General features: G+C 48.1%; 1 protein-coding gene across 1 annotated transcript; it reads right to left on the bottom strand.

The window, feature by feature from the left end:
• Nucleotides 1–685: 685 nt before the first annotated feature.
• LOC135374207 (uncharacterized) lies at nt 686–2,923 on the bottom strand. The gene is made up of 6 exons (XM_064607202.1): nt 2,750–2,923; nt 2,185–2,555; nt 1,883–2,089; nt 1,253–1,730; nt 1,007–1,173; nt 686–926 (listed from the first exon to the last, which is right to left on the bottom strand). Exons 1-6 carry the CDS (start codon nt 2,921–2,923, stop codon nt 686–688), a joined length of 1,638 nt encoding a protein of 545 aa, XP_064463272.1.
• Nucleotides 2,924–10,054: the final 7,131 nt, after the last annotated feature.

Here is a 10,054-nt window from a genome sequence, read left to right as displayed (position 1 = left end):
TCCAATTTGCCTCCTTGTTGGATATCTTTGCATCCCTCAGTTCACTTTTAAAAATATTTCAATTACATAACAGTAACAAGCTATGACAACACAAGATGACATGGATAGATGGCTCTACAATCCTATATAATTTCCTAAAACCACCCCACCTTCGAAGACAAAACGGTGCGCCGTCCCGAGCTCGCTACACCTTCATGGTGGGGGTGGGGGCAGACTTGTACACGTTACTAAAAAAAGTAATTGATTACCGTTACCTTGTACGAAAAAGTAATTTTTTACCGTTGCAATTTACTTGCTGGAAAAAGTAATGAAGTAACGCCCTGAAAAGTAACGCGTTACTTCGCAATTGCTTTCGATATCTGAGAAAACGATATAAAAAAAGATAGGAAAAAGATATAGAAAAAAGATATCCACAAAAAAAAGGAAACTGAGCTAAAACGAAGCGAAACGAAGCAAAAACGAAGTCAGCATTGAAGCAGAATTTATTTCATAAGAGCAGTATTGAACTTTAGTAGCAGCTGCTTCTCGAAGTTTTCTTGTCAGAACGTCCGCAGCCACACTGAACACTCTCTCCACCATCGCGCTTGAAGGAACTGCAGTGTTGTACCGTAGGGACACCTTCCGTATTATTCGGTGGTCTGCAAGGGTGGACAAAGGGGCAGAACAAGAAAGGTATCGAGCAACCTCATCGCGCTGGGTATGGAGAAACTGAAATAGTCTTCCTCCTTTGTTTGGATTGTTGGCAGCTGTCTCGGAGGTCTGGGTGCGCGTCCTCTGAGTCCCCATCTTTGTAGCACGGTCGACTCACTTCTTCTGCCAAGAGCTGAACGAGCTCCTGTCGCCTTGGTCCATCACCGACCCAACGTTCCTGGAAACGTGGAATGACGACTGACACCAACTCCCTGTCGCTGTACAAGTGGCCGAATCTGCACATACAAGAATAAAACGGCATGAAATCTAACCTCAGGAACTGTGAACAGCAACACCAATTAGAAGGGAGACCCACCTTCTGCGGATACCTTCCGCGTGAGCAAGAGGAGAGCAGTATTTCAGCCCGGACATTATTAGGTGGTCCAAGCGTTTTTTCAGAACGCTTATGGTTGGCAACAGGTGCCCCAGAAATATGTAGTCTCTCTGAAGGATGTCGAGTGCGCCTGCCACAGGCTTCATCACCTATTCACAAAAGAACATAAAAATCAATCACTCTACAAAAGTAGGTACTAACTAGGTTTCCCTAGCGCATGTGGCCTACCTCGCAATACTCCTTCATGAATTGGAAGTCTCGTGGTCGCTGGAATGGTGGAACCTGTAGAGCTCTGCATAATCCATCAAGGTCATGGCCAGCGTTGTCCAGCTCCAGCAAGCAGTGTATCGCGTCAAAAAAGGAGTTCCATCGGGTTGTGACTGGCCGTATGAGCGCACGTCCGCAATACCGCTCAATAGTTTCAGCAGCTGTAGCTGACTGCCCTTGTTTGTTCCACAGGGAACGGCAAGTACGCATTACAGAACGGAGCGGTCTGGAGAATATCTCAGAGGACTCGGCCTTAGACGCGTCCACCGTCGCTACGAGATTCAGTGTGTGCGCTGAAAACCGGTGGTGTGGTGGTAGACGTCCGCCTGCATCGCTCTGCCCAACTCTGTCCAAAAGCGCAGCCACGTCTATGGGATCCGTGGGAACGTCGTCCTCGTCCGCACGCATGTCCTGTCCCTGCTCTGCTGGTCCTAGCACTCTGCGCACGTATACGTAAATTGCTTGTACGTTGAGAAATTCAATTAACTTTTCAAGCAATTCTGAACAATTATAAACTGGACCAATAGGAATTAATTATCTGAAGCCCGTCCCGTCCGTGTAACTGATAAGCCCCCCAAGGCAGCGACCTACCTGAATGCCTTAACAAAATTGCTGCCATTGTCCGTGATGACCTTCGTAATTTTACCGTGCAGTTTGAAGTCGTCGAAAGTTTGACACATAACATCGGCGATGCGGTCGTACGATATCTTCCCTGTCATGCGTCGGCACGTAAGGATTGCAGACTTTCTCGAAAGGCAGTCAGGCAAGAGCCAGGACACCGTCGCTGCCAAGTAAGCTCTGTAAATAAACGGGAGAGGAGACAGATGAAATACTTCTCGGTCGAGTAAGTAATCCTAAGCTAATTCATCATAATAATGGGAAGGCTTTCTCACCGTCGGAACGACGTCCAGCAATCTGCTGTAACCGTGACGTAGGGGACGCTTTCCAGCGATGACACTAACTGTGCACGCATTGCTTCATATTTGGTATCGATCCAGTTGACCAGCATCCTTCGTGTAATCACAGTTTTGTTGGGCGCCAGGTTTGTTACTAAATTCACAAAGCTTGGGGCTTCCACAACAGAGAAGGGTTGCATAGTGACAATTACAAAAGTGGCTACCATGTCATCAATGTTTGCCTGAGAAACGCCCGTGGTTGAAAAACTCAGTTTATGCTGCTTCATGGTGTCTCCGGCTGCCTCTTCTGCTGCTGGCCTTTTCCTCATGATGCGCTCAAGTGCAGGGATTTGTGTCCCATGTTGCGCCTACAAGAGCGCAAAAAGACCACGTTCAGAAGCGGGACTCCTATATTTATGCATACTTGTTGTATCCCAGACAGACACGCACTCATGGCGAATATGAATATCGTAAAGACCACGGTGGAATGGGCACTGAGACTGAGAGTGAACATGCAACAATAAAAAAAAAATATCTTAAGCAGCGACCATGTTAAACATACCTTGACGTGTTTCCTGAGGTTCGAGCTCCTTGCCTTTGAACATGAAAGGATTTTTTCTTGTAGTAGGCACAGCAGGCATTTGAACAAGATGTTGTTTCTGTCCTTTCGCTCCAGCGCTCTGAACATGCCGGATAGCTGAGGCCACGGCGACAAGTCATTGCAGATCGTCGACATCGTTGTGATATCGACAGTATTCCGCACAAGACTGACAGGGGCTCATGGTCACAAGAGTGGCATTAGGTTATCGGGGTCGAGAGTTCTGTGAAAAATGTGTCGAGTTTTGAGAGTTGTGTGAAAAGAGTCCCAACTGGAACTCCCACAAATGACTCATCAGGTTCACGGTACAACCTACGGTCCAACTTACTGCATACAGGCCGGGTTACGGATAGATAGTACACATGAATGGGGAGAGGACAGTGGTCTCAAAAATACACTACACGTGCGGAACACTGTGGCAACTGGGGTAAGTAATTGTTGCGGCAAAAGTCCTAGAGATAAGACAGCTGCCTTGCACCGAACTTGCAGAGGGCAGTTGGTTTTGTCTTCTCGCGGCGGTGAATCATCCCATATATGTGTGTGTGCGTCGTACCGAACAATGTGGATTCTTTAGTTTCCAAGTAATCGATTACTTGCTAATTGATTACTGAAAATTGTAATTGAATTACTCAAAAAATTACTGGGCCCCAAAAGTAATCGATTACGTTACAAATTACTCAAAAAAGTAATTGATTACTAGTAACGCAATTACCCGTTACGTACAAGTCTGGGTGGGGGTGATGGCGAGAGGGCTTGCCGTTGTCGGCCTCACAGAGGTGGGCAACGTCACGACTGACGCCCTGGGGCAATGTGCGTCCTGGGCCGACTTCTAAGGGAACTGTGCCAACATATGTCTGCAAGCGTCTGAGGAAGTTCTGGTGTCACGGCGGAACCCACAGAAAACAGCAACCAATGAAAAGAGCTCAAGTTTGATTGACAGGTCGAGAACTTTTCTTGTCTTTTCTTCTTCTTCTTTTTCTTAGGCTTTTCCCAATTCCAATTGACGGCTATGGGAACACGGGTCGCCACACTGATGTCCTCCCGAGACACACTGTCTGTGCCGCCTCAAGATTGTGTCACTTCCCTGCGCTACGCCGATGAGTCCCAAATAAGACGAAATGGCAGCTGGGATGGCACGTTCAACTTGGAAACATATTCTTCACGTGCAGCCAGGATCGGCTACTTTTCATTTGTACAAAGAATTTCGGTTTGGTGCTTCTACGGCGCCTTCACCCAAGTATTCTGGGTGAAGCTGGGTTACAGTAACGCGGCGTTGTGCCCAGCTACGATCCTCCATATCATCGAGGACTGCGACCGGTATACGAGTGAACGCCAACTTGAGCTTCTTGACCATAGAACATTCAGGTTGTCCAAAGTACTTGGCCCATAGAGCTTTTCTGCGCATCAGTGCCGGGCTCTTGACTCCCTCTTTGCTTTCATGCAAGCCACATGGACTCCTCGAAGCGCTCTAAACAGAACTCCGACCTGTCGTCGCCTTCGCGTTCACCATAATTCATCCTCTAATATTAACCGCTGAGAAGTGGGCTGTGGCTACCACGGGGAAACATCCCATGTCATCGTCATTTATTGTTGTTGTTGGTGGTGGTTTGGTTCAGGTTGAGCTCCGGTCCCGATCGCTGCAAACCAGTCGCATTGCTCAACGGCCAACAGCTCTGACGGTTCTGTCGCAACACGTTGGATCCTGTACTGACCCTCTGTCGAAACCCCTTCTCGCGCTTCGCACTATTGCGTCGGGGTGGAGGAAAAAATGGCCTCGGAAAAGATGGTCCCATCTAGCATGGTAGGAAAAATGGTCACGTGCTCTCCTATGTTGCCTCTAGACAGCGTATGCTGGAATATGTGGGAAAACGGCGACCTGTTACGACGCTCGAGCATAATAAATGTGTGGCTCTACTTTCGTTTCCAAGTACATGTATAGTATCTTCCATATCTTCCATATCGCAGCCCATGCAACTATAGCCAATAAACAGGTACGGGTTCGAATCCCGGCACTCAAACACTGGCCTGTACAAAACGGCGCTCCTCGCCGACGTATGGGTTTCATAATATTTGTATCATTGGCGCAACTACAATATGTCCTATTTATTCCGCTGTTTTATCTACTTTCTGTAACTACTTTCTGTAAGTGCACTCGACCTCTTATTGTCATTTTACCGAACGCTTCTAACAAAAAGTTGCGAAGTTAATATATTTGTGCTCGTTCAATTTCCGACATGACGACCTTGTTACTGGTAGGCATCGACGCCATTTTTCACGCATCTCACGAAGTAATCTGAATAATCTTCCGCACACAAAAGGAACAACTCGATTGTCATCCAACTTGTTTTTCTTGGTACGTTGCGCAGTTCGTGAAGTCGTTCGTAAGTGCATTTTATTTATCTTTCGCTTGGATACACAGCTAAAGGGTAACCTCCATGGAGCGAATTTTGGCAACGAAGTTCGCGCGGCAGACTGCCACGCGCGTTCCGCCGCCAGTTGTTCGCCGGCACCAGCTCCATGGAGCGAAAAACCAGCGGACGGCGTCGGGAAGTCATGCTGTGATGTCACTGTTGCCAGGGTATAAGGTGAAAGCTTAGTGAAATCAATTGCTCGAAAAAGTGCATTTAATGTCACCAATTTTGCAACTAAATCCAGCATCTGTCCGAAAAGATGCGCCCAGTAACGTACCGAAAAGCATATTCACTACTGCGAGAAGAAAACATGTTTCTTGGCAGAGAATGCCTCACGTCCTAACGATGCAGTTGGCGAAACAGCGAGCAGACGACAGCATCCAGTTGCATGAAGAGGACGACGACGATGATTCACGAGAGCAGACGACCACGTGCAGGCGATCTGGCGTAGATTCGTAGCGGAAGAGCACTCTGATTGGTTCATCTGCAGTTGACGCTTCCAGAATCGCGGACGCTGGGCGAAAATATAGGGCAACCTCCATGGAGCGAATGTACAGCGAAAAAGCTGCGAACTTCGCTCAGCGTCGGACGCCCAGCGCGAGGCGTCAAAAATGTGAGCGTCCGCCGCCGATCTGCCCATGCCAGATATTTTCGCCCAGCGTCCGCGATTCCGGAAGCGTCAACTGCAGATGAACCAATCAAGGTGTTCTTCCGCTACGAATCTACGCCAGATCGCCTGCACGTGGTCGTCTGCACGTGTGAATCATCGTCATCGTCCTCTTCTTGCAACTGGGTGCTGTCGTCTGCTCGCTGTTTCGCCAACTGCATCGTTAGAACGTGAGGCATTCTCTGCCAAAAAACATGTTTTCCTTTCGTAGTAGTGAATATGCTTTTTGATACGTTACTAGGCGCATCTTTTCAGACAGTTGTTGGATTTAGTTGCAAAATTTGTGACATTAAATGCACTTTTTCGAGCAATTGATTTCACTAAGCTTTCACCTTATACCCTGGCAACAGTGACATCACAGCATGACTTCCCGACGCCGTCCGCTGGTTTTTCGCTCCATGGAGCTGGTGCCGGCGAACAACTGGCGGCGGAACGCGCGTGGCAGTCTGCCGCGCGAACTTCGTTGCAAAAATTCGCTCCATGGAGGTTGCCCTTATCTGGCATGGCCAGATCGGCGGCGGACGCTCACATTTTTGACGCCTCGCGCAGGGCGTCCGACGCTGAGCGAAGTTCGCAGCTTTTTCGCTGTACATTCGCTCCATGGAGGTTGCCCTTAAAGCAACCAGCGACGAATCCATTGGAAATTTACTGGATTATAATAATAAGAAAAAAAAATATATCGAAATAATGTTATTCGAGGGATAGAGTTGCAGGATAATCTAGTTTATCCGCCCCCCTTATCGTGAACATAGTCTCTTACATAATAGCATAATATTACATGAAATGGTATTTCATGCACTTTAGTGGTTCCTAGATTGGATCCCATAAACGACCGTATATTCTAATCAACCGAATAACGGATACACTAAGCGAGGAACCTGCGTCATCAATCGTGCGAGTGACGCTTCCAACTTTCTCAGAAGTGCGCACTGTGTTCCCTCAGCAAATGCACATGCATGTGCATTTGCACACACTTCACTTCACGCAAAGTTTTACGTACGTGCGTATGTATTTCAAGTGCGCAAATTCACGTTTTCCGTGAATATGGACATTCCTGGGGCTAGATTTTGAACTTTTCGCTATCCCGTAACGCTTGCTAAACGCTCGTGCTCCCCGGTTGACAGCCAACGCGCGTGACGGAATGAGCGCGCAAATTTTGAAAAATAGCTATAACGATCGCTATGTGCACATCAACATTGAGCCCCTGGCCGTTTACAGTCTCCCGTTTCCCACATTTGGTCAGAGGGAGGGGGGATGTGGTTATTGAAAAAAAAAAAGAAAAACAAGGAAAGGTTAGTCAGGCAAAGACCGACTTGCTATTGCTTTCATAAATATTGGCGGTGCAAACACGGAATGCAAAAAGGTATTCACATTTCACGTACTACATGGAGTCATACACTTCACATCGGACGACTGTAGTCCGGCTCACCTTTCTTCTCATATAACACATACTATAAGTATATTCCTCCCCTGGTTCAACTTTGGACGACGGTGGAACGCAGCATTTTTAGCATTCTGTTCCAGTCGAGCTTCAAACGTTTTACCCGTCGTCGTAAACAACAAGAAAATAATGAGCAGAATAAAAAGGAAGAAAAGTAGTATATCGTCGCTGACAGCCAATCACTCTTTTTGCGGCCATTTCCTCGCGCACAGAAAGACATTATTATCGTATCTGCAATCGCAGCAGGGCAACATCACGACGACTACATTGGATGAACCAGGCCAAAAGCCCGCTATCACCCTCGTCATGCCGACTCCACATACGCCGCATGTGCGCCCAGCACACTCGCCTCTTCACTGAGAGCGCCGTCCCAGCCCGCACTTTCCTTCATTCCATCGATCCCAAGATGGAGCTCACCATCCCACTGAGCCTCTCTCGAAGGGAGAGCTCACTCCTTCACCGCCTACGACTCAACGTCGCTAAGACCCCATCGCGCCAGTTCCTCATGGGCAACATAGGTTCCCCACTATGCACGAAATGTGGTGTGGTGGCGGACACTACCCACCTCCTTCTGCACTGCCGCCTGTACTCCTCAGCCAGAGCCGCACTTGAGCAACAGCTCACACACCTCGGCCTGCACCTCACGCTGCGGACCTTACTCGGCCCCGTGCAGCGCGCTCGACAGAGCGTAGTCACCAGACTGCTCCTCCGTTACCTCGCTGCAACCGACCTACTGGTCGCCCTGTGAACCGGACTGTGCCCGCCTGGGTACTCTCTCTCTGTTTTTTTTTTTGGAATAGCAAGCCGACACCCTGTTTGGCTGACCTTTCCCTCGTTCCTCTTCTTTCGTATCATTAAACATATCCCCCCCCCCCCCAGGCCAGAGGTGTTCCTTCCGCGCTGGGATCGGGTGAAATTGCGGGAAGATCTCATTAGGGCCTTCCATCGTTTGATGTATTATTTATTCTGTCTGTTTCGTGCTCGAATATCGGTTTCTGATCGCACACATATCTTGTTCGCCATCTGTTATCTCATTTAGATGGAGACATGGAGGTGTTCATTTGCCGTGGGCAAAGGCGATACCGAATGGTTGAACATTATGTATTCAGTATAGGAAAGTATAATGGGTAGGCGCAGGGGAGGTGCTTCTGCAAGGATGCATGGACCCAATGAGAGAAAACCTACGTATGATGTCACCCTGCAAAATTCATGGACTGGTGTTTGAGAGAAACGTTTTGTCCTACCTCAAAAGAGTCACCGCATTATCTCGGTTATCAGTGCTATCTTACTATCACCGCATCTGAAAATCACACTGGACTGTCCTCGTAATCCTGGTGAGATATCGATTTCGTTCTAGTAGGCCTTAACTTGATCATCACTAGCCTTTGTGCGTTAGAGAAGCGCAAGAAAGTCCCTCCCTCATTTCCATGCATATGATCGGAAAGGAAATGCAGTCGTGGTTGTCTGACGGCGCAAAGCTACCAATTATCGTCATTGAATCCTCCCGTGAGCAGTGGGGCGTGTATGACGTTTCCCACAGTTCTTCGGGTTCTAAAAGAGAATATGTCTGTATAGCCACCGCTTTTACCGCTTCTGATTTGAGGAGAGCACGTCTTTTTGTGTAACGATATGCAAAAGAACGGCAAGCACCTTGTGGTACCCAAAATAGTTTCTTCCATATGGGGTACGTCAGAAAAGAGAAGGATATTGCGGTCGTCAAATGGTGCTGAAAGGGCGTCCCAACCTCAATCGTCGCTTTTGGCACCGCCAGCCAAGCACTGCGCCCACGCCATAACAACGCCCATACACGTTAGACGAGTTCAGAAAATCCCAGAGTGCTTAGCGCCGCTTTGAACTATAGTACCCGTATTCACCAGTCGACTTAAACCACTGGTTTAGTGACGTCGGGTTTAAATCGATCACGTGATCTCTCCGGCTATGAAGCGCCATCCAAACGGTTGACCACAACGCATGCGCATTATTCACGTTGTCACGTGACGGTTGAGGGGAGGGAGAAAGTAGCAGACGGTAGGACTGCGAAGGAGGGAAGGCTCCTGTTTTTTTTTCTTTTTTTTATTATGAGGTTGTTACGGAAGAAAAGTTGAGATGGCGCTGCTGCAGGTGGTTGCGGATCAGGGTATCGGGTATCGGTAATCGGTGGTTAGATCTACCTCTGTATCTGTTAATGACAAGCTCCGCGAGATATGGTTGTTATGGTCACTAAATAAGTGTACTACATAGTGAGCGTTTGCAATGTTATTTGAAAAACAGAAGTAGGTATCCTCGCGGAGGTGTTCGTTGTGCTATTGTCAGTGTTTCGTCGTCGATTGTGGTTGCGTGTAATCATTTCATCCGCATCGACCATCGCTTATTTATCGTCTGTTGTGCGATATGTGTGGTGAACTGAAACGATCAAGATTGCCTCTCAATTGCTGGGGCATTCCAGCAGCGCCCTTTATACGCTTTCGAGCCTGGTGTCATGAGCGCAACGTGTGTGCAAGTGTTTGATCACTGTGGGCTATGTAAACAGAAAGAAAGTTGATGCAAGGGTGGCCGTATGCTGCATGGGACTCCCACACGCACAACTTTTATGTTGCTATCGTTTTAAGAAATCGACAAAATACTTTAAACGTGTCACAAACCTGCAACGCGTTAGAGTATCTCTTTGCTGGCTGTGTTTCTTTGCAGCGCGACTGATACGGAAGACGTACTGTCACGACTGTGTCGCTACCGTCGGTCCCGCTCTACTG

Source organism: Ornithodoros turicata, unplaced genomic scaffold (genome assembly GCF_037126465.1).
Source record: "Ornithodoros turicata isolate Travis unplaced genomic scaffold, ASM3712646v1 Chromosome48, whole genome shotgun sequence".
Lineage (NCBI taxonomy): Eukaryota > Metazoa > Arthropoda > Arachnida > Ixodida > Argasidae > Ornithodoros > Ornithodoros turicata.
Note: the sequence above shows the minus strand (reverse complement) of the source record. Positions and strands in the feature narration are given on the sequence as shown.